The 26,878-nt window shown below is 46.7% G+C and overlaps 2 protein-coding genes across 7 annotated transcripts in view; both read left to right on the forward strand.

Annotated features, from left to right (window-relative positions):
- The window catches only part of LOC140720926 (NACHT, LRR and PYD domains-containing protein 3-like), a 72,051-nt gene extending 47,258 nt beyond the window's left edge, over positions 1 to 24,793 (forward strand). For 5 of the 6 annotated variants that reach the window (XM_073035777.1, XM_073035775.1, XM_073035779.1 and 2 more), the window contains 11 exons: positions 2,177 to 2,278; positions 7,553 to 7,719; positions 8,611 to 8,782; positions 8,882 to 8,932; positions 18,839 to 20,576; positions 21,598 to 21,684; positions 21,839 to 22,009; positions 22,164 to 22,334; positions 22,490 to 22,660; positions 22,816 to 22,983; positions 24,034 to 24,793. In XM_073035777.1, coding sequence (XP_072891878.1) covers positions 2,218 to 2,278; positions 7,553 to 7,719; positions 8,611 to 8,782; positions 8,882 to 8,932; positions 18,839 to 20,576; positions 21,598 to 21,684; positions 21,839 to 22,009; positions 22,164 to 22,334; positions 22,490 to 22,660; positions 22,816 to 22,983; positions 24,034 to 24,121 — 3,045 coding nt within the window. In that variant the 5' untranslated portion in view covers positions 2,177 to 2,217 and the 3' untranslated portion in view covers positions 24,122 to 24,793. Of the gene's footprint in view, positions 1 to 1,479; positions 1,539 to 2,176; positions 2,279 to 7,552; positions 7,720 to 8,610; positions 8,783 to 8,881; positions 8,933 to 18,838; positions 20,577 to 21,597; positions 21,685 to 21,838; positions 22,010 to 22,163; positions 22,335 to 22,489; positions 22,661 to 22,815; positions 22,984 to 24,033 lie in introns of all 6 variants that reach the window. The other variant, XM_073035778.1, reaches the window with a different exon arrangement.
- Positions 1 to 26,878, forward strand: part of LOC140720923 (uncharacterized) — a 443,642-nt gene that overhangs the window by 101,123 nt on the left and 315,641 nt on the right. The gene's annotated exons all lie outside the window — the stretch shown is intronic.

Consider the following 26,878-nt stretch of genomic DNA (forward strand, 5'->3'; position numbering starts at 1 on the left):
GCCTCCGATTCTGCTCTTCGGTATCTCTGCTCCTACAAGGGGGCCTGTAGAATACCCCCACGAGAGTAACTGCTCCCTTCCTGTTCTTGACTTCTGCCTTCCACCTTCCTGACTAGGGCAGCTGAAACAGTTGAAGATAGATGAGGTTATATTTATCAGGTGGAACTAGTGTGCCTTAGGAATTCTCTTTCTCAAAGGAAAAGAGAAGCAGAGCTTTTTATCAATGTGGTTGATTCCGCAGAACACATCCTCTCAGGCAAGGGAGTGAACTGTTGCAGGCAGTCGCAGGGTTGTGCCCTGAGATCTCAGCCCAGCTGTGATCATAAAGAATAACTGAGCAGGACTGAGGTAGCAATTTCCTTGCTACTAATTCCGCATGCCAGCAACACACTCTGAAAACCAAAGATCCAGTGAAATTAATATTTGGTGATTTTTTTCCATCTTTCTCTGACAAGAAAGGGTACATGTATTTATAAAATAAATGCGATGCCAGGAAAATTCAGCAGGAATTTCGCAACACGGGGTTTCATTACGGCCGATCATCTTGTTCTCCACAGTCAGTGTTACTGACAACGCCTGAGCTGGGCAATGTCAAAATGACGGTGGAGTAATATAGAGCGACCACATGTAAGGACATGAGTTGTAAAGCACGAGAATGTTATTATGCACACAGATTAATTGCGATTAACAAATATGGACAGTAGTATGATTGAACAGAATGAACAGAGCACCTTCACCGGGACGCTCTTTAGTATAAAAGGTAAAGGTAATGAACTGCACACAAAAATGAATTCGCTTCGCCAGGGGAATATGTTGAGGGGTGATACAGGTCACGAGCTTAGTATTACAGTATTCAGCAGCAATTACTTACAAGATCTAAATATTTTTGGTTGTTTTTTTTAATTGCAGAAACACAAGGTTAGCACGTTGATAGATCGTTAAAGCTTTTCCTAGGTTAAAGCGTGAAATATATCATTGGTGGAAACACAAATCATCATTTCATTCTCCCGTTGTTATGAAAGCTGAACATTACAAACATTATCTCCAGCACAAACTTATCCAGCCTGGAAACTGAATAATTATCCCGAACCTCGTTTTCGGAAAGTGGGTCATATTTATGGAAATACTGCACAATATTTCTAAATTTGAAGAAATCAATCAAGAAACGGGGGTTGAATTTGACTTCTACCGATCCTGATGTCAAGACTAGCGCAGCTGCAATTTGAATGTGTAAATTCCTGGTTTGGTAAACTAACAAACCGAGTGCAAAAGGAAAGCTGAACTCAGATACTCAACGTTCACAATCCCATCTGCAACTTTTCATTTGTTCCTGGAGGCCAATTTCGTTACAGTTATCCCTGTCCCTCGCTCTTCAATGGATCATTAGAAAATAAACAAGTTATGCATTAAAATGTAATCAAACTGAGGCATGATATCACAACAGTTCACAGGACACATTGATTTTTTTTTGTTATGAAGGGCGGATGAAAAGTCTGGTGAAGGAATAATCACTGTTACCAAACACAGATTTAATAAAGGTGAGAAAACGAAGCAAATTGTTCCATCAAAGCAAATTGCACAGAAATTAATCCACTGGCAAGACTGTACAAACCTTCTAGCATCGCTCCTGAACGATCCAGTCCTATGCTTAGCATTGTGACAACCTGCCAATGGTCAGGCAGTGTTGGAAAGAAAGGAAACTGTGAGAATCAGGTGTGATTGAGAAATCTGCAGAATTCAGAAATGAGAGGAATAGAAGTCTGATGGTGAGCACGAGTGTTTCAACTCTTGCTGCTGCAACAGATACCCATTGATCATCATAGCGCCACTAGTGGTAGGAGGATCAAAGCAGTGTGTCCTGTCTGCTCAGATTCTCCAACCTGCATTGACGTTCCATCGATCCACGATTCGGTATGGCATCCCACTCCGGGTCTATACCATAGGACTGATTCGTGAAAAGCGATTGCCTGGAATAGCGTGAGCAGATCAACCGGTAATCCGACCACGGGGTATGATCCATGGATTGTATGATTGGGGGTGTGGATGTCTGGAGATGGAGCAGGCCATATCGTGATTTCATTGGATAGGACCATGCTATTTGTCAGTGTGTGGCAAAGTGTGGCATAAGGTTCTATCTTATGTCGTAATTGATGTCTGACTCGTCTGTTAAATTTAGTTGTTACAGAGAACTGAAGGCTGCCCACACCTGTCTTCAAAATGGCTGAAGCAGCAGGAATGGGAGGAGTTCCAGAGGCATCAACATCAGGGAAGCACAAGGGTACGTAGTCATCCCGTTATTGACACAAATTGGACAATCTTATATTTGGTACCAGCATTTTATTTCTCAACTGCCCACACCTGTTCAAATCAATCCGCAAAATCTCTTCAACTATCACGGCTGCATCCTGATTTGTCTCCTAGACAAAGTTGGAAATGTCACATTTAAATCCATCGTGAACATTGCTATTCTGAATAGCTCGGATACTGGCACTAATTCCAGTGGCACCCGCAGGTCATTCCCCGCCATTTATAGACAATAGGTGCAGAAGTAGACCATTCGGCCCTTTGAGCCTGCACCGCCATTCTGAGATCATGGCTGATCATCTACTATCAATACCCAGTTCCTGCCTTGTCCCCATATCGCTTGATTCCCCTATCCATAAGATACCTATCTAGCTCCTTCTCGAAAGCATCCAGAGAATTGGCCTCCACTGCCTTCTGAGGCAGTGCATTCCACACCCCCACAACTCTCTGGGAGAAGAAGTATTTCCTTAACTCTGTCCTAAATTACCTACCCCTTATTCTTAAAACATGCCCTCTGGTACTGGACTCTCCCAGCATCTGGAACATATTTCCTGCCTTTATCTTGTCCAATCCCTTAATAATCTTATATGTTGCAATCAGATCCCCTCTCAATCTCCTTAATTCCAGCGTGTACAAGCCCAGTCTCTCTAACCTCTCTGCGTAAGACAGTCTGGACGTCCCAGGAATTAACCTTGTGAATCTAAGCTGCACTTCCTCTACAGCCAGGATGTCCTTCCTTAACCTTGGAGACCAAAACTGTACACAATACTCCGGGTGTGGTCTCACCAGGGCCCTGTACAAATGCAAAAGGATTTCCTTGCTCTTGTACTTAATTCCCTTTGTAATAAAGGCCAACATTCCATTAGCCTTCTTCACTGCCTGCTGCACTTGCTCATTCACCTTCAGTGACTGATGAACAAGGACTCCGAGATCTCTTTGTATTTCTCCCTTACCTAATTCTACACCATTCGGATAATAATCTGCCTTCCTGTTCTTACTCCCAAAGTGGATAACCTCACACTTATTCACATTAAACGTCATCTGCCAAGTATCTTCCCACTCACCCAGCCTATCCAAGATAAAACAATTCCTTTATGCCTCATGTTAACCAATCAATTTCGTATCAGTAGAATTAATTTATCCGAACCCTCTGCTGCTTTAAGTTTGCTGACAAATCCAATGTGGAATGTTACTGAAAATCGAAATGCTCTACCTTCTTTGGTCTCGCCTTACCTATTCTGCTAGCTGCGTCCTCAAGAACATTCCAGCGGGTTAAGTCAGCTTAATTTATAACTATATAACCATAGAGCACTACAGCACAGAAAACAGTCTATTCGGCCCTTCTAGTCTCTGCCGAAGCTTTATTCCTCTAGTCCTATTGACCTGCACCCAGTCCTTAACCATCCAGACCTCTCCCATCCATGTATCTATCTAATAATTTATTCTTAAAACCTAAGAGTGAGCCTGTATTTACCACGTCAGATGGCAGCTCCTGCACACACCCACCACTCTCTGAGTGAAGAAGTTCTCCCTAATGTTCCCCATAAACCTTTCTGCTTTCACCCTAAAGCCATGTCCTCTCGTATTTATCTCTCCTAATCCAGGTGGAAAGAGCCTACTGGCAATTACTCTGTCTCTACCCCTCAGAGTTTTGTAAACCTCGATCTCTCTTTGGCATGCCCCATTGTCCTGTGGAATTTCTCTTCCCCAACCCCCTTCCTCCTGTGAGATTTCTCTTCCTAATCCCACATGCTCCTATGGAAACTCTCTTCCACATCCCTCCTCCTCCTGACCGATCTCTCAACCTCTTCCCCCTTCATCCTGTTTAATCTCTCTCTATATCCCCCTTCCTCCTGTGGGATCTCTCTTCCCCATGCCTCATCCTGCTGTGGGATCTCTCTTCCGCACTCCCATGCCGCCTGTGGAATTTCCCTTCCCCATCCCCTTCTTCCCGTAGGATCCCTTCCTCCTGTGGGTTCTCTCTTCCCCATCCCCCTTTTGCCTGTGGGAACTCTCCTCCCCATAGAATCATAAAATCATAGAACACTACAGCACAGAAAACAAGCCATTCGGTCCTTCTAGTCTGTACCAAAACCTTATTCCGCTAGTCCCATTGACCTGCACCCAGTCCATAATCCTCCAGTCCTCTCCCATCCATGTATCTATCCAATTTATTCTTAAAGCTTAAGAGTCCACATTTTCCACATCAGATGGCAGCTCGTTCCTCACTCTCACCACTCTCTGAGTGAAGAAGTTCCTCCTAATGCTCCCCCTAAACCTTTCCCCTTTCACGCTGAAGCCATGTCTTCTCATATTTATCTCTCCTAATCTATTTGGAAAGAGCCTATTCGCATTTACCCTGTCTATACCCTCATAATTTTGTAACCCTCTATCAAATCTCCCCTCATTCTTCTACGCTCCAAGGAATAAAGTCCTAACCTGTTCAATCTTTCCCTGTAGCTCAACTCCTGAAGACCCGGCAACATCCTAGTAAATCTTCTCTGCACTCTTTCAATCTTACTGATATCCTTCCAATATTTAGGTGACCAGAATTGCACAGGATACTCCAAATTTGACCTCACAAATGTCTTATACAACCTCACCAAAACATGCCAACTCCAATACACAATACTTTGATTTATGAATGCCAGCATGCCAAAAGCCTTCTTTCCAACCCTGTCTACCTGTGACGTCACTTTCAGGGAATTATGTTTCTGAACTCCCAGTCCCCTTTCTTCCTCCGCACTCCTCAGTGCCCTACCATTTACTGTGTCTGTCATACTTTGATTCCAAAATGCAACACCTCACACTTGTCTGCATTAAATTCCATCTGCCATTTTCTGGCCCATTTTCCCAGTTGGTCCAGATCACTCTGCACGCTTTGAAAGCCTTACTCGCTGCCCACAACGCCTCCAATCTTAGTGTCATCAGCAAACTTGCTGATCCAATTTACTACATTATCATCTAGATCATTGATATAGACAACAAATAACAATGATCCCAGCACAGATCCCTGAGGCACACCACTAGTCACAGGCCTCCAGTCTGAGAAACAATCATCCACTACCACTCTCTGTCTTCTTCCACACAGCCAATTTCAAATCCATTTTAAAAACTCTCCATGAATATGGACAACTCTCCGTGTCTGAACCTTCTGAACTAACCTCCCATGTGAGACCTTATCAAAGGCCTTACTAGTCCATGTTGTCCATGTAGACAACATCCACAGCCTTTCCTTCATCTAATTTCTTGGTAACCTCCTCGAAAATCTATACAAGATTCGTTAATCATGATATACACGCACAATGCCGTGCTGATTATCCTTAATCAGCCCTTGACTATCCAAATACTTATATATCCGATCTCCCAGAATACCTTCCAATAATTTACCTACTACTGATGTCAGGCTCACCGGCTCGTAATTACCTGAAAATTGACTCCTGATGAAGGGTTTCGGCCCGAAACGTCGTCACTACCTCCTCCCATAGATGCTGTCTGGCCTGCTGAGTTCTGCCAGCATTTTGTGTTTTTATTTATTTCCAGCATCTTGCAGATTCACTCGTGTTGTAATTACCTGGTTTACTTTTGGAGCCTTTTTTAGATAGCAGATCAATATGAGCTACCCTCCAATCCTCTGTCACTCTAGCTAATCCTACCCTCTTATCCTCTGGCTAAGGACATTTAAAATATTTCTGCCAGGGCCCCTGCAATTTCTACACTAGTCTCTATCAAGTTCCAAGAAAATATCATGTCAGGCCCGGGGGATTTATCTACCTTTATTCGCTGTAAGGCACCAAGCACCTCCTCCTCTTTAATCTCTATATGCTCCATGACACTATTGCTTATTTCACTTCCTTCCATTTATGCTATGCCAGTGTCCTGAGTAAATACTGATGCAAAAAAAACTGTTTAAGATCTCCCACATTTCGTGAGTCTCTACACATAGATGACAATTCTGATCTTCTAGGCACCCAATTCTGTCCCTTACTACCCTTTTACTCTTAATATACTTATAGAAGACCTTCGGGTTTACTTTCACATTATCTGCCAAAGCAATTCTCTTCTACAATTTCTCTTCTAAATTTGATCGATCCTTTCAAAGTTCTCCTGTCACAAATTTTAAATAGTCGAGCATTACTGAAGTCAGACTAACCAGAATACTGCTCCTAATTTTCGCTCTTACTTTGACTTAGCTAATGTTAAGTATCTCAAACCATTCAAATTGTCTCGGTTTATCTCTGTTCTGTCAGGTTTCTGAGGCACCATTTGCCCGTTGAAGACAAATTTCTGAAGTAGGGAAGCGCAGGTGTAATTACTGAGCACTGAGAATTAGACCTTGCGAACGACTCAATCATAACATACCAATTTCTCTACTCAACAGAGACGAAAAACATCTACAGATTCCGGTAATCAAAGCAATGCACACAAAATGTTGCAGGAATTCAGCAGGTCAGGCAGCGGCTATGGGAAAGAGTAAAGTATCGACATTTCGGGAAGAGTCCCGGCCTATAATATTGGCTGTATACACATTTCCTTAGTTGCTGACTGCCTGCTGAAAACTTCCAGTATTTTGAGTATCTTCTCAACATTTGGATTTATAACATCCAATGTATCAAAGCTTTCTTTACAACCCTATCGTCACGTGACACTACCTTCAATTAATTAAATCCTTTGGGTTGTATCTACTTTCCTAAATGCACTCTTCAGTGCCCTGACTATCGCTGTGTAATTCCTGACTTGTCCTTTCAAATTGTAACACATTAGTCAGATTCAATTTATTGTCATTTATAAACCACAAATAAAATGCAGTTAAAAAATGAGACAACGTTCTCCGGAATGATATCACGAAAAAGCACAAAACAGACACAAGAAAAACCACATAACGTTTGGTAATCCCCAATCCAGAGTCCAGAGAGGCTGCTGCGTATCGATATCGCGCTACCGGCTTAGCACGTTCCCCAACCGACAAACCTAAAGCTACAAGACATACACAAAACCACATAGTTACATATAGTTATAGTTAACATATAGTTTCAACAGCGCAAAGCAATACCATAATCTGATAAAGAGCAGTCCATGTATGGTTTAAAAGAAAGTCTCAAGGTTCCGACAGCCCATCATCTCACGCAGACGGTAGAAGGAAGAAAAACTCTTTGTGCCATGAAACTCCACCTTTAGGCTCCAGAGAGAGAATTGCTGCCTAATAGGTGTTCGGTAATGTCTTTAATTTTTCCATTTTCCGTCACAGGCCCGAGCTCAGTGATCACCGAGCTCCTGGCAAGCTGGGACGATTTCCAGCTGCTGCAGCTGACGGACTTCTACCGGGACAGGCTGGAGCAGGCGATGGAAGGAGGGGTGCACGGAGTGAGCCTGGCGTTAACGGCCGAGTATCAGTTCAGTGGAGAGGAACATCGGGTGAGTGGGAGAGAGAATGGGTTTAAATTTTCACACATCACAGGACTAATGGGTGTCAGGAATCTCACTCATCAGATAATAAATCATAAAAATAAATCGGAAATAAATATATATAATTCTTAAAACTGTGAATCTGAAGGAATTATTGAAAGAGTTGTAAATGCCCCCAGTGGCAGCTGAATGTTCAGAGTGAGAGGATCAGGTAACAGTTGAATGAGGTTGCAAGAAATGTGTTTAAATGGAAATATGAAAGGAACTTTTATTTTGGGAAGACTGTACAGCGTGAACCAGAGCATCATCTGTGGTTGCCACAGGATCTCGAGTGAGTTCTGTTCTGGATGGAGATGATTCCTTTACAATCTGTAACTATAAACAGTGTGGATCGGGGAATACTGCCATGTTGTAATGTGTAATCACTGAATAAATCTCCACTGGAAAAGGCAAAGGAAAGACATCAGGTTTCAGCTGGGAATCCGCTGTCATGTTGGACACTGGCGGACTGAGGAGATGAACCACATTATCTTTTCTGAAACTTCTCCGAGACTGCTCACTCTGTTATTAAAACACTCCTGACTTCTTTCCTCATCTGTGATCATTGTTTTCTGTTTTCTGTTCTGCACAGTCAAATCTGATGAGGAATTATTTATGGTTTTGGAGCCACGTCAATGAAGCGGTCACAGACCAGCCAGGATCTCATTGACTGGTGGACCAGGTTCACGGTGAATGTCCCTCCGTGTGCTCCGCACTCAGAATGTACAGTCCATGTCCAGACAGGATCAGCACCCGTCCGGGTGACTGCTCAGTGTGATCCCGTTACAGAGCACATCATTTACTTCTCATTCCCTGTTTGAATCTGTCAGTCCCCAATATGTTCACTGTTACTCTTCACAGAAAATCTCTGATCTTGCTGATAAGGGAGAGCGGGCGGACAGTTCTAAACTCCTCCTGAGCCTGGTGATGGAGAAGGGCTCCCACGCCCGGAGGGTGATGTGGGAAACCTTTGTGAAAATGCGGATTGGTGTCCCAAAGTTGGACAAAATACTGAAGGAAATACAGGAACGTGGTGAGATAATATCACAAATTAATTTAATTTTGGATTTAAGTACTAGCCACTTTATAATTTTATACATTTCAATTCTTCAAATTGTTTAAATCCGAACAGGTTGTGTTCCGGTTTATCAACCCATCCCGAAGATTCCCAGAGAACTGAAAGGTACGTGAAGAAACGGCTGTTTCCAGTAAATGTTAGTAACATGTAGGGCCATATCGTTGTTGAGCTGCGGGGATTTGATCAAGTAAATGGTGGCACTGCAACACAATGCAGATTCAGACACATCAGAAGTGTTTGCTGGAGGGAGAGTTTTCACAGGACAGTATGAGGAACAGCCCAGAGAGTTGGGGAGTTTTCTGAAAGTCTTCCTGCAATGACAGGTCCTTCCACCGGGGTCAGAATGGAGTAGAGGGCGATCTGTTGTAGTGAAATTCTCGGAAATTTCTTCACTCCGAAAGATGAAATCCGTTCCATACAGCCACCCAACCCCTGGATCATTTTTCCAAATTTCTTCAGATAATAGAGGAAATTATTTTTAGAATTCGGAGTTCATTGAGTTTGTCGTCATGGAATAACAATGACAGCATCCATTTAATGAGAAAATCAGGTAACATCCCAACTGGTCTGATCAACCCCAATGCATCTTATGAACCCCATTCTGTTCACATCTGCACTCCCTTAGGGCAAACACTGCTACAGTTATCCAGTTTAGTTTCCAACTCAATTATCCTGGGAAGTCCATCAGGAAACAGTGTCAGTCAGGCTGACATGGGGAAAAATCCTCAGCTCAGTCCACAGAAGCTGAAATTCATGTGTGTCTGTGTAATGTTCTCGTACAGGTGTAAAAACTCTGAACTAAACTCCCAGGTAAATCATAGTCAATGAAGGAACGATCGCAGTAAGATTAACCATTTACTGTTCACCTTTCCACATCAACCTATGGTGAAAACTGTTGATAAAAGAAAACAAAATATCTGCAGTATTTGATTCCTTCTTGGCATCACATTTACATCATAAATACTTGTAAAAGTAAAACTACAACAAACTATATTACATTGAAGTACAACATGCAGTCAGAATCTACCTACGCCATCAACTGCTTTAAATACACTTCAACACAAACTATCCAGCAACGCTTTCAATAGCACAGGAAAATAAACCGCCATTACTTTTAACAGAATCAGCGTTAGCATTTTTACTTCACATATCGATTATCTTATAAACTTACGGCATTGCTACTATGATGTTTCTTAATGCGTAGAAATGGAACTTTTTCGCGCTGATCCTGCACACACAAGCCCCCTCCTTCCCATTTCTCCAAACCGGTATTTTCCCACAAGACGCGCCGAAACCGGGTGTGACATCATCGCATGCCGCGATACATCACAGCAACGAATTTACTTTCAACAACCTTAACTCTAGAAAATAATTACAAGCAAATTACTAAAGCGAAAATGTAATAAAGCTAAGCAAATACCTTAAGGGCAACACAGTCTGTGTTGTGTGATGGACACTGCGGAAGGGTGAGAGATGGGAATTAGGACAGGGAAACCGAGCGTTGTGAGATTGCAGCAATTTGCCTGCAAACCTGTTCTTCACTGCTGTTCATGTTGTTTGTTGAGGGAACGGACACGGCAGTGAAATTCCCACTTCCATTTCTTAATACAAAACAGATTTTCTTCCTGATTTTTGAAGAACACAATTTCTACCGCTGTCACATTTTTAAAGTAATTATTTGAACAATCAATGTTTTCCTACGCTCTCTATCTCACCCAATACATTGAATGGAGAGCCCACACACTCCCAGCAGGGTCCTGAGCCTGTGAGACCCCACGCACCCCTGACAGGGTCCTGACACACTGTGAGACCCCACACACCCCTGACAGGGTCCTGACACACTGTGAGACCCCACGCACCCCTGACAGGGTCCCGACACACTGTGAGACACCACACATCCCTGACAGGGTCCTGACACACTGTGAGACCCCACGCACCCCTGACAGGGTCCCGACACACTGTGAGACACCACACATCCCTGACAGGGTCCTGACACACTGTGAGATCCCACACACCCCTGACAGGTTCCTGACACACTGTGAGACCCCACACACTCCTGACAGGGTCCTGACACACTGTGAGATCCCACACACTCCTGACAGGGTCCCGACACACTGTGAGATCCCACACACTCCTGACAGGGTCCCGACACACTGTGAGACCCCACACACCCCTGACAGGGTCCTGACACACTGTGAGACCCCACACACCCCTGACAGGGTCTTGACACACTGTGAGACCCCACACACCCCTGACAGGATCCCGACACACTGTGCGACCCCACACACCCCTAACAGGGTCCCGACACACTGTGACACCCCACACACCACTGACAGGGTCCCGACACACTGTGACACCCCACACACCCCTGACAGGGTCCCGACACACTGTGAGACCCCACACACCCCTGACAGGGTCCTGACACACTATGACACCCCACATACCCGTGACAGGGTCCTGACACACTGTGAGACCCCACACACCCCTAACAGGGTCCTGACACACTGTGAGACCCCACACACCCCTGACAGGGTCCTGACACACTGTGACACCCCACACACCCCTGACAGGGTCCTGACACATTGTGAGACCTCACACACCCCTGACAGGGTCCTGACACACTATGACACCCCACATACCCCTGACAGGGTCCTGACACACTGTGAGACCCCACACACCCCTAACAGGGTCCTGACACATTGTGAGACCCCACACACCCCTGACAGGGTCCTGACACACTGTGAGATCCCACAGACCCCTGGCAGGGTCCTGACACACTGTGAGACCCCACACACCCCTGACAAGGTCCTGACACACTGTGAGACACCACACACCACTGACAGGGTCCTGACATACTGTGAGACCCCACACACCCCTGACAGGGTCCTGACGCACTGTGAGACCCCACACACCCCTGACAGGGTCCTGACACACTGTGAGACCCCACACACCCCTGACAGGGTCCCGACACACTGTGAGACACCACACATCCCTGACAGGGTCCTGACACACTGTGAGACCCCACGCACCCCTGACAGGGTCCCGACACACTGTGAGACACCACACATCCCTGACAGGGTCCTGACACACTGTGAGATCCCACACACCCCTGACAGGTTCCTGACACACTGTGAGACCCCACACACTCCTGACAGGGTCCTGACACACTGTGAGACCCCACACACCCCTGACAGGATCCTGACACACTGTGAGACCCCACACACCCCTGACAGGGTCCCGACACACTGTGAGATCCCACACACTCCTGACAGGGTCCCGACACACTGTGAGATCCCACACACTCCTGACAGGGTCCCGACACACTGTGAGACCCCACACACCCCTGACAGGGTCCTGACACACTGTGAGACCCCACACACCCCTGACAGGGTCCTGACACACTGTGAGACCCCACACACCCCTGACAGGATCCCGACACACTGTGCGACCCCACACACCCCTGACAGGGTCCCGACACACTGTGACACCCCACACACCACTGACAGGGTCCCGACACACTGTGACACCCCACACACCCCTGACAGGGTCCCGACACACTGTGAGACCCCACACACCCCTGACAGGGTCCTGACACACTATGACACCCCACATACCCGTGACAGGGTCCTGACACACTGTGAGACCCCACACACCCCTAACAGGGTCCTGACACACTGTGAGACCCCACACACCCCTGACAGGGTCCTGACACACTGTGACACCCCACACACCCCTGACAGGGTCCTGACACATTGTGAGACCTCACACACCCCTGACAGGGTCCTGACACACTATGACACCCCACACACCCCTGACAGGGTCCTGACACACTGTGAGACCCCACACACCCCTAACAGGGTCCTGACACACTGTGAGACCCCACACACCCCTGACAGGGTCCTGACACACTGTGAGACACCACACACCACTGACAGGGTCCTGACACACTGTGAGATCCCACAGACCCCTGGCAGGGTCCTGACACACTGTGAGACCCCACACACCCCTGACAGGGTCCTGACACACTGTGAGACACCACACACTCCTGACAGGGTCCTGACACACTGTGAGACACCACACACCACTGACAGGGTCCTGACATACTGTGAGACCCCACACACCCCTGACAGGGTCCTGACGCACTGTGAGACCCCACACACCCCTGACAGGGTCCTGACACATTGTGAGACCTCACACACCCCTGACAGGGTCCTGACACACTATGACACCCCACACACCCCTGACAGGGTCCTGACACACTGTGAGACCCCACACACCCCTAACAGGGTCCTGACACACTGTGAGACCCCCACACACCCCTGACAGGGTCCTGACACACTGTGAGACACCACACACCACTGACAGGGTCCTGACACACTGTGAGATCCCACAGACCCCTGGCAGGGTCCTGACACACTGTGAGACCCCACACACCCCTGACAGGGTCCTGACACACTGTGAGACACCACACACCACTGGCAGGTTCTTGACACACTGTGAGACTGTACACACCCCTGACAGGGTCTTGACACACTGTGAGACCCCACACACCCCTGACAGGGTCCTGACACACTGTGAGATCCGACACACCCCTGACAGGGTCCTAACAAACTGTGAGAAAGCACGCAACGCGACAGGATCCTGACACATTATGAGACAGCACACATCCCTAGGAGGGTCCTGGTACACCGTGAGACCCCACACAATGCGACAGGGTCTTGACACACTGAGGCCCCACACATCCCTGGTAGAGTCCTGACATGCTGAGATCCTACACACTCCTGACCGGCCCCGTCAAACTCTGTGAAATCCTGGACACACTTGGCAGACTTCCTAACATACTTTTACAGGTCCTTTCAAAAGTTTGTATTCAGCTGTAGTGTAGCTGCAATTAACTGTTCTCACACTTCATCCTGACCCTATCTTGCATTGATATCTGTCTTCCCATAATTCAGGACCTCAATACTCGGGCCTCCCCGTCCATTTCCATATCTGAGACAGATGGTCTCTAAATCCAGAATGCTCTCCACTGACACTCCAAACAGTCGCCCAGCTACTGCCTAGTCGGGACGAAGGAACATACAGTCTAGGCTAATAAACATCATTGTAAGGCCGGCAGGGCCGGATGAATGGACATGATGGGATGGTTGGGTCTGAAGTGTTTAGTTCATTGGAAAGAATGTTGTGGGTCAGGTAGTTGGACCTTGAGAGTGGATCAGCACATGCAAGTGTGATGCTGTTGCCCTTATGAAGACTTGATTGAGAGAGACAGAATTGGCAGCTCCATATTCCGGAGTTCCGATATTTCAGATTAGAGAAGGGAGGTAATATATTTAGAGAGATCTATTAACTGATCTGGGGAATTTCACAGCTGCACTCACAGAGGACATACTGGGGAGTTCAAGCACTGAGGCAATATGGGGAGAGCACAACAATAAGACAGATGCAACCACTGATGGGTTTTTACTAAACATCCCCCAGTGGACATCAGGAGATAGAGGATCTGATATGTAGGCAAATTCTGGAACGATTTAAAAGCAACAAGTTAGTTGTAGAAGGTAATTTTAACTTCCCCTGTGTGCTGATGACCTTACATTCTCTGACCCGTGTTTTCTTACTGCAAGAGTATTTGAGGGCTTTCCAATGTGGAATGTGTTCTGGGAACAATGTGCGTAATGTCCGAACTAGAGAAGAGGCCATCCTGCACCTGGCATTAGGATGTAAACTTACAAGATACTCAGGTGTCAGTGGGAGAGCCTTTGGGAAAAGTGAACACAACTGCTGTTCTCAGATGGTTATGAATAAGGAGAGGTCTACAGTTTATGCGACATTGGGTGTGGGAAATTTAACTTGGGGAAGGCAGATTAAGTGGCAAAGGATTAGACTGGGAGCAGTTATTTTTGGGAAAATCCCCGTCTGGCATGTGGGGTCAATTAAATATCAACTGATCAGAATTGGGACTGGGATTAAAGTAGATTAAAGTCAACAATGGCAGCACCTGTGGATCTTGATGAGAGATGTTATAAATTTAGTCTGAAGGGGAAAGGTAAGGTTTATGACTCTGAAATGAGGCACTGAGTTGCGGAGAGTGAAGAGGCATGTCAAAGAATCCATTAGGATATAGATAAGTTGTAGATGCGATTGGGGAAATATCAGATGGAGTTTAATCCAGAGAAGTGTGAGTTGTTGAAATTCAGGAGATCAAACATGTGGGGGAATATAGAGTAATGGTCATGACCCTGACATCACTCATGTCTGGAGGGATTTGATGTCCATGTCCATAACGCCCTGAATGTGAATATTTATGTCACAACTGTATAAAACTTTGTTTTGGCTGCATTTGGGGTATTGGTGCAATTCTGACCCGCATTAAAGGAAAGCTGTGAAGGTCTCAGGGGGTTCTGAAGCGACTTGCCACTCACATCACAGATTAGAGAGCATCAACTTAAGTAGACAAACAGATTATTTTATATGAAATATAAAGGTTTGAGGGAGATAATATATTGTGTTATAAAATTGAGAGGTGAAGATAAAGTGTTTCTGTTGTAGGTATATTAGATAGAGGTTATTCATTTGGAATGAGATGGGTGCCTGCAATATGTTTTCGAGGGTGGAGATGCAGAGCGATGTTAGAGATTTAGGCAAGTACATTAACAGTCAGGGAATGGGGGGATTAATTACCACCGGAGGCGGGCGGAATGAGTTTGATGTTGCATCATGCTGGCACCAATGTTGTGGGCCGAACGGTTACTCCTGTGCTGTTATATGTTCCATGCAGGTTCTGTGACAACTGAAATCCTGAACCACCTGCTATTGAAATTCCTCGGTCTCTGCTCTCTTCACCACCCGACCTGTAATCAGCATGGTTTTCAAACTTGTATTTAAAGTCACAGACCAGTGGCATCTCCCCTTTCTCCCCTTTCCACAGACATTGTCTGACCTGTATTCACATCCACACTCCCGTCCTTCTACAGCTGTGCTGCAGAGGGCAGGCCAACATGCTGCATAACTGTGGCAGACTGGAAGGCTCTACAACGGGTAGTCAAAACTGCCCAACGCATCACCAGCCTACTTTCCATCCGGGACGTATCAAGTCAAGTCAAGTCACTTTTATTGTCATTTCTACCATAACTGCTGGTACAGTACATAGTAAAAATGAGACGACGTTTTTCAGGACCATGGTTTACATGACACAGTACAAAAACTAGACTGAACTATGTAATAATTTTTTTAAAAAACACAGAGAAAGCTATACTAGACTACAGACCTACACTGGACTGCATAAAATGCGCAAAAACAGTACCGGCATTACAATAAATAATAAACAGGACAGTAGGGCAAGGTGTCAATCCAGGCTTCGGGTATTGAGGAGCCTGACGGCCTGGGGGAAGAAACTGTTACATAGTCTGGTTGTGAGAGCCTGAATGCTTTTGAGCCTTTTCCCAAATGGCAGGACGGAGAAGAGATTATATGAGGTGTCCATGGGGTCGTTCATAATGCTATTTCCTTTGCGGATGCAGCGTGTAATGTAAATGTCCGTGATGGCCGGAAGAGAGACCCCGATGATCTTCTCAGCTGACCTCACTATCCGCTTCAGGGTCTTGCGATCCGAGATGGTGCAATTTCTGAACCAGTCAGTGATGCAGCTGCTCAGGATGCTCTCAATACAACCCCTGTAGAATGTGGTGAGGATAGGGGTGGGAGATGGACTTTCCTCAGCCTTCGCAGAAAGTAGAGACGCTGCTGGGCTTTCTTTGCTATTGAGCTGGTGTTGAGTGACCAGGTGAGATTCTCCGTCAGGTGAACACCAAGAAATTTGGTGCTGTTAACGATCTCTACCGAGGAGCCGTCGATGTTAAGTGGGAATGGTCGCTCTGTGCCCTCCTGAAGTCACTAACCATCTCTTTTGTTTTGTTGACATTCAGAGACAGCTTGTTGGCTCTGCACCAGTCTGTTAGCCACTGCTCCTCCTCTCTGGAAGCTGACTTGTCGTTCTTGCTGATGAGACCCACCACGGTCGTGTCATCGGCGAACTTGATGATATGGTTCGAGCTGTGTGTTGCAGCTCAGTCGTGGGTCAGCAGAGTGAACAGCAGTGGACTGAGCACACAGCCCTGTGGAGCCCCCGTGCTCAGTGTGATGGTAGATAGATAGATAGATAGATAGATAGATACTTTATTCATCCCCATGGGGAAATTCAACATTTTTTCCAATGTCCCATACACTTGTTGTAGCAGAAACTCATTACATACAATCCTTAACTCAGTAATAATATGATATGCATCTAAATCACTAACTCAAAAAAAGCATTAATAATAGCTTTAAAAAAAAAGTTCTTAAGTCCTGGCAGTTGAATTGTAAAGTCTAATGGCATTGGGGAGTATTGACCTCTTCATCCTGTCTGAGGAGCATTGCATCGACAGTAACCTGTCACTGAAACTGCTTCTCTGTCTCTGGATGGTGCTATGTAGAGGATGTTCAGGGTTTTCCATAATTGACCGTAGCCTACTCAGCGCCCTTCGCTCAGCTACCGATGTTAAACTCTCCAGTACTTTGCCCACGACAGAGCCCGCCTTCCTTACCATCTTATTAAGACGTGAGGCGTCCTTCTTCTTAATGCTTCCACCCCAACACGCCACCACAAAGAAGAGGGCGCTCTCAACAACTGACCTATAGAACATCTTCAGCATCTCACTGCAGACATTGAATGATGCCAACCTTCTAAGGAAGTACAGTCGATGGTGTTGGAGATGCTGCTCCCGATCCGGACTGACTGAGCTCTCCCAGTCAGGAAGTCTAGGATCCAGTTGCAGTGGGAGGTGTTCAGGTCCAGTAGGCTCAGCTTTCCAATCAGTTTCTGAGGGATGATTGTGTTGAATGCTGAACTGAAGACTATGAACAGCATCTGAACGTATGTGTCTTTTTTGTCCAGGTGGGTTAGGGTCAGCTGGAGGGTGGTGGCAATGGCGTCATCTGTTGAGCAGTTTGGACGGTACAGAAAAGCTCCGGAAAAGAAACAGCAGCATCAGGAAGGATCCCACCTATCCTGCCTGTGGGCTGCTTGCCCCTTTCCCATGAGGGAGGAAGCTACGTAGCATCCACTGCAGGACCAGCAGACTCAAAATCAGTTACTTTCCTCAAGCAGTAAGACTGATCAACATCTCCAATGACTAAGCCACCCCTCCACAACTAACAGCCCCCACCCCACCACCAGCATGGTTTGAACATTTTCTGTGAGACCCACCTGAGGTCAAGTGGCTCCTATTTATATTTATTTATATTTATATTTATATATTTATATATCTATATATTTAAATTTATTGTGTTTTCCATTGCATTTTTTTTTGCTACATCAGATACAGAATTTCCTTCTCCTTTACACTTGTCTATCTTGAATCATAAATCTGCTGAGTATTTACAACACACACTCTTTCAGAGACACGAGACTGCAGATCTGCCGTCTCAAACCATTTTCTGGAGGAACTACTGGAGTGAGCTAAACAGCATCTGTGATGATGGAAGAGGGGAGGGGGAACTGTCTGCGTTTTGTGTCAAATTGTTGACTGTCCCAACCACCTGTCTACAAACCTAATTCTTGGTATTTTGAATCGGTGATGGTGGGAGTGGGAGCTGCGATACTCCGACGTGTTCCTTTGACAGAATGCCCACTACCCTTTTCTCCATCTCTATATGCTACGCAAACACTAGGCTTTCAATGTTCTTCCACAAGAACAATGATAGTTGTGGCAGGAGTGGGAGTTTGTCCAGTACGGGACAGTCAGGGGTCAGTAAACTACCAGGGTAATGCTCTCCTTCACAGCACAATTAATGTGGAAATGTGATGATCTGGTGTTTATCTAGACCACGCCTCCCTCACTTTTACTTTACTGTATGTACATCCGTTGATGAATTCAATTAATGAAATAGCTTTGATCTAACTCTTCTGTACCTAAATATTGATTTCTGAGATAAGGCATCTAACAGTTTGTTCACTGTCTCTCCCCATTGAAGATGTTCACCAGAAACACAAGGAGACTCTGCGGGCACAAACTGAAACACTGAGATTGAACACGATCCTGATGAGGGAGAAGGTGAAGGTTTTCCAGCTGCTTGATCGATACGCTGAGCTCACGGTCATTTCTACTATTCGAGATCGGAGACTGGTGGAACATGAGCTGCTGGCAAGAGGCAGAGACCACGAAGAGTGGACAGAAGAACATCTCTGCAGAGAGCTGGAGAAACTCCGAAACGATCAGTTGTTCCACAGCAGCTCTTTACCGAGTAACTCCACATCTGGGAGTTCAGCAGCAGTGGCCGGGGTCCCGGGGATCGGGAAAACAACAATGGTACAAAAGATTGTTTATGACTGGGCCACGGGGAAAATATACCAACAGTTCCAGTTTGTCTTCAGTTTCAAATTCCGTGACTTAAACTCCATTAACTGCAGAATAAACCTGAAGGAACTGATTCTGGATCAGTATCCTTACTTTGGGAATATTCTGAGAGAGGTCTGGAAGAACCCAGAGGGATTGCTGTTTATATTCGATGGTTTGGATGAATTCAAGCACAGAATCGATTTTGCTGACAGTCAGAGAGGCACAGAACCTCCGTCCACATGCACAGATCCTGAATTCAAGTGCAAGGTGTCTGACATTGTGTACAGTTTAATCCAGCACAAGCTGCTCCCAGGGTGTTCAGTGCTGGTGACCACCCGTCCCACGTCGTTATATTTATTGGAAAAGGCTGAGATTGGTGTCTGGGCTGAAATCCTGGGATTTTCTGGTGAGGAACGGAAGGAATATTTCATCAGGTATTTTGAAGATCTGACGGTGGCAGAAGCTGTTTTCAAACATGTGCAGGATAATGAGATCCTGTACACCATGAGCTACAACCCCTCCTACTGCTGGATCCTCGCTCTGGCACTGGGCCCCTTCTTCACACAAAGAGTCAGGGACCCGCAGCGAGTTCCCAAGACCATCACCCAACTGTACTCCTACTATATTTACAACATCCTGAAAAACCACGGCCGTGAGATTGAGAACCCCCGTGATGTGTTACTCAGGGTTGGTCAGATGGCCTTCAGAGGAGTGTCCGATCAGAAGATTGTGTTTACAGATGGAGATTTGATCAACTACAACCTGCAGCCTTCCCAGTTCCTGTCCGGGTTCCTGATGGAGCTTTTGGAGAGAGAGGATTGTGCCCGGAGCGTGGTGTACACATTCCCACACCTCACCATCCAAGAGTTTGTAGCTGCAGTCGCACAATTCCTGAATCCACACCCTGGGGATATCCTGAAATTCCTCACTGAAGCCCACAACACGACAGATGGGCGATTTGAGGTATTTCTCCGTTTTGTTGCTGGTCTCTCCTCCCCAATGACAGCTCGGGGCCTGGAGGAGTTTCTGGGTCCATTTCCTCATGAAACAACCTGCCGGGTGATTGACTGGGTGAAAGAGGAGTTTAAACGCCAGAGTGGAAACACATGGAGTGAAGCTGGTAAAAGGAGCCTCCTGAACTCATTGCACTACCTGTTTGAGTCTCAGAATAGTGGACTGGCTCAGGCCGCACTGGGATCAGCAGAAACACTTTCATTCATTGGAATGACACTGACCCCGATTGACTGCAAGGTCCTGTCTCATGTCATCGGATTCTGTGATACAATAAAACACCTCGATCTGCAGGGCTGCCACATTCAGTGTGAAGGAATCCAGCGGCTGGGACCCGGGCTGCACAAGTGCCAGGAGTTGAGGTAACTTGATTTATTTCTCACTCTGAACTGTGAAACTGTTCCATTGTGTTGTTTCAATGTAAAGGAATTTCAGTAAATTTGTAGTAAATCAGATTGTGATGAATTGTGACAAATGCCCACGGGGTCAGTCAGTAACTCCCCAAGGACAGGAGGGTTCTGTTGTTCCTTGTGAAGGGATGTTGGAGACTTCATCAGATCAGTGAACAATGGCCATTGGTTTAATGGTAGTAAATCACAGGAATGGCCGTGTTTCTCGCTGCCTGTGACACGTCCATTGACAATGTTCCTTCTCACTGTTACTGACACCCAGACCGACACTGACTGCAGCAGGTGGGTCAGAGATTCACACCCCCTTCCCGGTGAGGGACAAGAGACCATCAGCAGACTGTCGCAGTGTGAAGGAAAGAAATACCATTGTGAGATTGTCCTCCCCTGCCCTTCCCCGTGTGTGACTATCACCATCAATCCACCTGTGTGACTGTATTCCCTACCAGATAACAAGGCCCCATGGGCACATCTCCTCTCCCGATTGTGGGCCTCAGGTCAGGCGCACCCCTCCAGTACAATTGATTTCCACATCACTCATCTTGTTGGATTACATTTTCCCATCGGTATCCTCCACTTCCTCCTGCAGATTATTTTTTCCTATCCCTTTGCCTGAGGTGGGGTCTCTTCTATTATCTCCCATCAACATTTCCCCATTCACAAATCTTCATCATTGTGGGACTTCCTCCCACCCTTTCATCCTACCCTTCCAACGTTCCCACGTCAGCAAGAGTTTTCTAACCATCGGAGAACTAGACAGAATATGTTGAGTTTACGGGATCACTCTGACAGACTAAATTACTGACATTTGGTGAATACGCTGGAGCTGGGCAGTGAGGGACATTGACAGTGATGGGAACTCCGATCAGTGATTTACTGAAGGGTTTAATGTTTCTTGAAATATCCGAGTGGGAGAAAGTCCCTCAGACTCACATTTTCAATCATTTTGTTCATCAATTTGTCTGTTTGTGTTTAGACTTGGGGAGAATAAACTGGGAGATTCAGGAGTGAAACTGGTGTCTGCGGCTCTGAGGAAGCCAGAGTGTAAAATACAGAAACTGGGGTAAGTATCAACTGTGAGAGATTGTGTTTACAGTCACAGGGTGTCTGACACTGAACATTAATGTGATCAGTAATTGTGTTACTGATAAACACTGGGGATTTGTACCGTCTCCTGTCTCTCTGTGTCCTTCACCCTCACTCTCTTTCATCTCCAGGCTGGGGAAAGTCGGTCTCACGGATACTGGTGCCGAGGATCTCGCCTCCGCTCTCAGTACAAACCCATCACTGACGGAGCTGAACTTGAATGATAATAAACTGGGAGATTCAGGAGTGAACCTGTTGTCTGCGGCTCTGAGGAACCCGGAGTGTAAAATACAGAAACTGTGGTAAGTACCAGACTGTGGGAGATTGTGTTTACAGTCACTGAGTGTCTGACAATGAACATTAATGTGATCAGTAACTGTGTTACTGATAAACACCGGAAATTTGTACCGTCATCTTGTCTCTCTGTGTCCTTCAGCCTCTCTCTCTTATCTCCAGGCTGGGGAAAGTCGGTCTCACGGATACTGGTGCCGAGGATCTCGCCTCCGCTCTCAGTACAAACCCATCACTGATGGAGCTGAACCTGAGTTATAATGAACTGGGAGATTCAGGAGTGAAACTGGTGTCTGCGGCTCTGAGGAACCAGGAGTGTAAAATACAGAAACTGTGGTAAGTACCAGACTATGGGAGATTGTGTTTACAGTTACTGGGTGTCTGACACTGAACATTAAGTTGATCAGTAGTTACGTTACTGATAAATATTGGGGAACTGTACCGTCTCCTGTGTGTCTGTGTCCTTCACCCTCACTCTCTCTCATCTGCAGGCTGGGGAAAGTCGGTCTCACAAATTCTGGTGCCGAGGATCTCGCCTCCGCTCTCAGTACAAACCCATCACTGACGGAGTTGAACCTGAGTTATAATAAACTGGGGGATTCAGGAGTGAAACTGGTGTCTGCGGCTCTGAGGAACCCGGAGTGTAAAATACAGATACTGCGGTAAGTACCAGTCTGTGGGATACTGTGTTTACAGACACTGGGTGTCTGACACTGAACATTAATGTGATCAGTAATTGTGTTACTGATAAACACTGGGGATTTGTACCGTCTCCTGTCTCTCTGTGTCCTTCACCCTCACTCTCTCTCATCTCCAGGCTGGGGTGTGTCGGTCTCACAGATTCTGGTGCCGAGGATCTCGCCTCCGCTCTCAGTACAAACCCATCACTGATGGAACTGGACCTGGAATTTAACTCTCTGACAGACAGATCTGTCCCCGCTCTCCGCCGCCTCATACTGACCCACCCGAGTCTGCAGCAGATCGGGTGAGTGATGTGTTAATGTTCAATGTGATAAAATATCAGCGGATCAGCCGGTTTTCTGGTTTTTATTTTCTGTGTGTTGTCACGTACTGCGTGACGTGTTAAAGAACCAGCAGAAATGGAAAACACATTGGAGTCTGGTATTGCTATAAACGAATAGTGTTTATTAGTAAACTACGCAATACAGTACTATAAATGCAAATATCTTAAACAGATTAGCAATGACATATAAGTACATAAGTGTGGAAATAGGAACAAAACTAGGCTCTTCCAAACCTAGGGGTGAACGGATATAGTCTTATGATGATGAAGAGAGTTCAGTTTAGTTTATGGTATTTTGTTGAGTAATGTTGGAGAGAGAGAGAGGTGAGAGGTGATGCTGTGAAATCCTCCCGTTGTCTTCCATGGTCTTTCGAAATCCTGTTGTGGTCACCGACTATGACCATAGCACATATGACCGTTCTACAGTGATGCAATTATCACCCAGTCGAGGGTGGACACACAGATAATTCCCCATCGGTCGCACATTTTCACACTGTGAGCCACTGATTGATTTCCCCGAATCGATCCTCCAAAACCCTACCTTCCTGTGGGTACAACAAAGCTCGTTCAGGATCTGAAACTCTGTGTGTGTGTGTGTGTGTGTGTGTGTCTCCCCCCCCCCCCCCCCCGCAGACCTGGCTTTTATCTCCACATGTTGGACATCAGCTGTCCATCAACCTGCTCCGCCCTCCTCTCTCTCTGCAGGAACTTTTACAAGCAGACAACTGTCCTTATGGAAGGGGAAACATCTTGTAGAGGAACCATAACATCAATCTTTCGAGCAGTCTCTCTCTCTCTTACTCTCTGCGTTGGACACCTACCTCTCTCTCTTTGTAACAGCTCAAACATTGTCCAAAAGCCAGACTCATTCTCCCGACATTTTAAAGTGATTGTCAATATGAACGCTAGGGGTACATAACAGTGTGTTGTTGAAACATTAACCCCGGTCCCCTGTTACTGACACTGTTGTGTAATCTGTTTATTTCATCTTTATTCTTCCATCTGTTTCAGTCTCGACAGGAATTGGTTCAGTCAGACCGTGAGGAAGGGATTGAGATCCCTGCAGGAACACAGACCCGGACTGACAGTGATCGTGTGAACATCTGTATGTGTGATCATCCCCGCCCGTGGGATGGAGACATTTTGTCCGATTTCCCGCCCTCTCCTTTAACTCCCACCCTTACCTTTAATGGCCGCGCTCCAGGTTTAATTCCCATCCGTTTGAACGGTGCTGGCTCCAGTCTCAAGCTTGGTGACATTGGAAGTGGTTCCGCAGTGACGTTTTCCGCCTCCCGTCCAGCGGTGCTGCTTCTGCCGGATGTAAGGTTTCGAGACTCCCACACGTGAGACCCCGGGGAATTACATAGACAGGAAGTACTCGGGGGCCGGGGCTCAGTCTGGGACACCGGTGTCCCGGGGTGGGATTATCCCGGGAGAGAATCCCTTTGCTTCCTTTGCTGAGAATGGTGCATTCGGCAGTCTGGCCGATATAATGATGTTAAATGGACAAATCCCTCGGCAGTGACCCTGGATCTGCAGCGATCCCGGACACGGCCCTGAAGTGTGATTTTATAATCATCGGTTCCCCGATGCAGAGTGACGGTGAGAAACAGGACTGATTATTCAACCGGTCACTCGTTGTCGCCGATCAGTTAATTGTGTGTGACTGTGAGTGAGTCGGGAGCAACTTATTTATTCTCGCAAGTTAGCAGCTCACTCGTTGTTTAATTTACATTTGTCATGATGAAATCAATAAACCGCTGTAACTTCCTGTCTTCGTGTCGGACTTGAGTCTCATTAGTGGAGAAACACTCCCAGGGTTCAGACACAGAGTGAATCTCCCTCCGCACCATCCCATCACACTCCCAGGTTCAAACACACAGTGAAGCTCCCTCTGCACCATCCCATCACTCACTCACAGGTGCAGACAGAGACTGGAAACTCCTGCCGCACCGTCCCATCATACGCTCCCCCGGTCAGACACAGAGTGAAGCTTCCTCCACATCTTCCCATCACACGCAACCCGGATCACAAGTAGAGTGAAGCTCCCTCCACACCATCCAATCACACACCCACAGGGACAAACTTAGGGAATTCCCTCCACACCATTCCATGGTAAAATCCCTGGATCAGTCATTGAGAAAATCTCACGCCGGGTGTTATGTTACAAAATTGTTATGTAAGACACAGAGTGAGGCTCCCTCCACACCGTCACATCACACATTCACAGGGGCAGACATTGAGAGAATCTCCCACCGCACCATCCAACGTCACACTTCCTGGATCAGGTCCAGGGTGAAGCTTCCTCCACGCCTTCCCATTGAACACACCCCCGATCAGACACAGGGTGAAGCTTCTTCCTCGCCTTCCCATTAAGCACACTCCACGGATCAGACACAGAGTGAAGCTCCCTGCACAGCGCCCCATCAAACACTACATGGATTAGAAACAGTGAAGCTCCCTTTAAACAGTCCTCATATCGCACACTCCCCAAATCAGACGCAGAGTGAAGGTCTCTGAACATCGTCTCACATCAGACGCAACATTAAGCTCATTCCGCATCATCCCATCACTCACTCACAGGAGCAGTGGCAGAGTGAAGCTCCTTCGACAGTGTCCCAGCACACAGTCCCAGGATCTGACACAGATTGTAGCTCCCTCCACTAAATCCCATTAAACACTTCCCAGATTAGAAATAGGGTGAAGCTCCCTCCACACCGTCCCACCACACACTCCCCAGATCAGACACACAGTGAAGCTCGCTACACAATGTCCCATCACGTACATCCCAGATTAGATACAGTGTGGGGCTACGTTCAAACTGTTAGGTCACACAATCACAGGGTGAGACACAGAGAATTCCCTCCACACCATCCCACGATAAACTCCCAGGGATAGACATTGAAAAAAATCTGACTTTGGGCCGTCCCATAACAAAATTCTTGTGTCAGACACAGAGTGAGGATCCCTCCACAGCATCACATCACACAGTCACAGGGTCAGTCAATGAGATAATCTCCCTCCACACCATCTCATCCCTTCTGGCCTGCTCCTTTTCCTGTTGTATGTGTGTTTTAAGAGAAGGCCCTTCTTGGGCCTTCAGGATGTCCCAGCGGTGTCATGGTCCGGTCCGTGGATTCTTCATTCTAGTTATTTCCTTTTCTCCGTGTTCCGTTGGGTGCTTTGATTAAGGCACCTGAACTTCATTTCGTACCGGCGAAATAAAAGGCTCTGGGTTACAACGGTTATTGCTCTACTGTCACCGGAAGCCAGTCATCTCACTGTAGCCACTGCAGCTATGCTCATCCTTGGACCGTCGAGAATCGTGAACTCTAGTTGCTTCGGTGCCTGCGACTGCTTAGCGAATTCAGTTGTTTACCTGTCCAGCTGAGTTGCCTGCCGTTTTGCCGCTGCTCCGAGTAAGGTACGAATTCTGTTGTTTGGCTGGCTGAGACTGCTGGTCGCTTGCAGTCACTCCGAGCAAGGATACAAATGGACTGTCGTTGAGTGGTTTTGTCTCCTCGTTGTCCAAGTCCTTGCCACTGAGTGGGTCCGGCCGTTTGCTGCTTCTTTGAGTTGGGTATTCTCTCTCTTCGTTGTCAAAGTCCTTTCTAGCCCAGTAGGTCCGGCCGTTTGTCGCTTCTTTGAGTTGGGGATTCTTTTTTTTCGTGGTCCAAGTCCATTCCTAATCCAAGATCGTGGTCCGATTTCTGAGCGCAAGTCAAGATCTAAGTTTCGAGTCCAAGTCAAGATCCAAGCTCTGATTCCAAGCCAAGTCCAAGCTCTGAGTCCAAACCAAGGTTCAACTTCCTGTCCAACCCAAGGTCCAAGTTCCGAGTCCAAGCCAAGGTCCAAA

Source organism: Hemitrygon akajei, unplaced genomic scaffold (assembly GCF_048418815.1).
Source record: "Hemitrygon akajei unplaced genomic scaffold, sHemAka1.3 Scf000048, whole genome shotgun sequence".
NCBI classification, from domain to species: Eukaryota; Metazoa; Chordata; class Chondrichthyes; order Myliobatiformes; family Dasyatidae; genus Hemitrygon; species Hemitrygon akajei.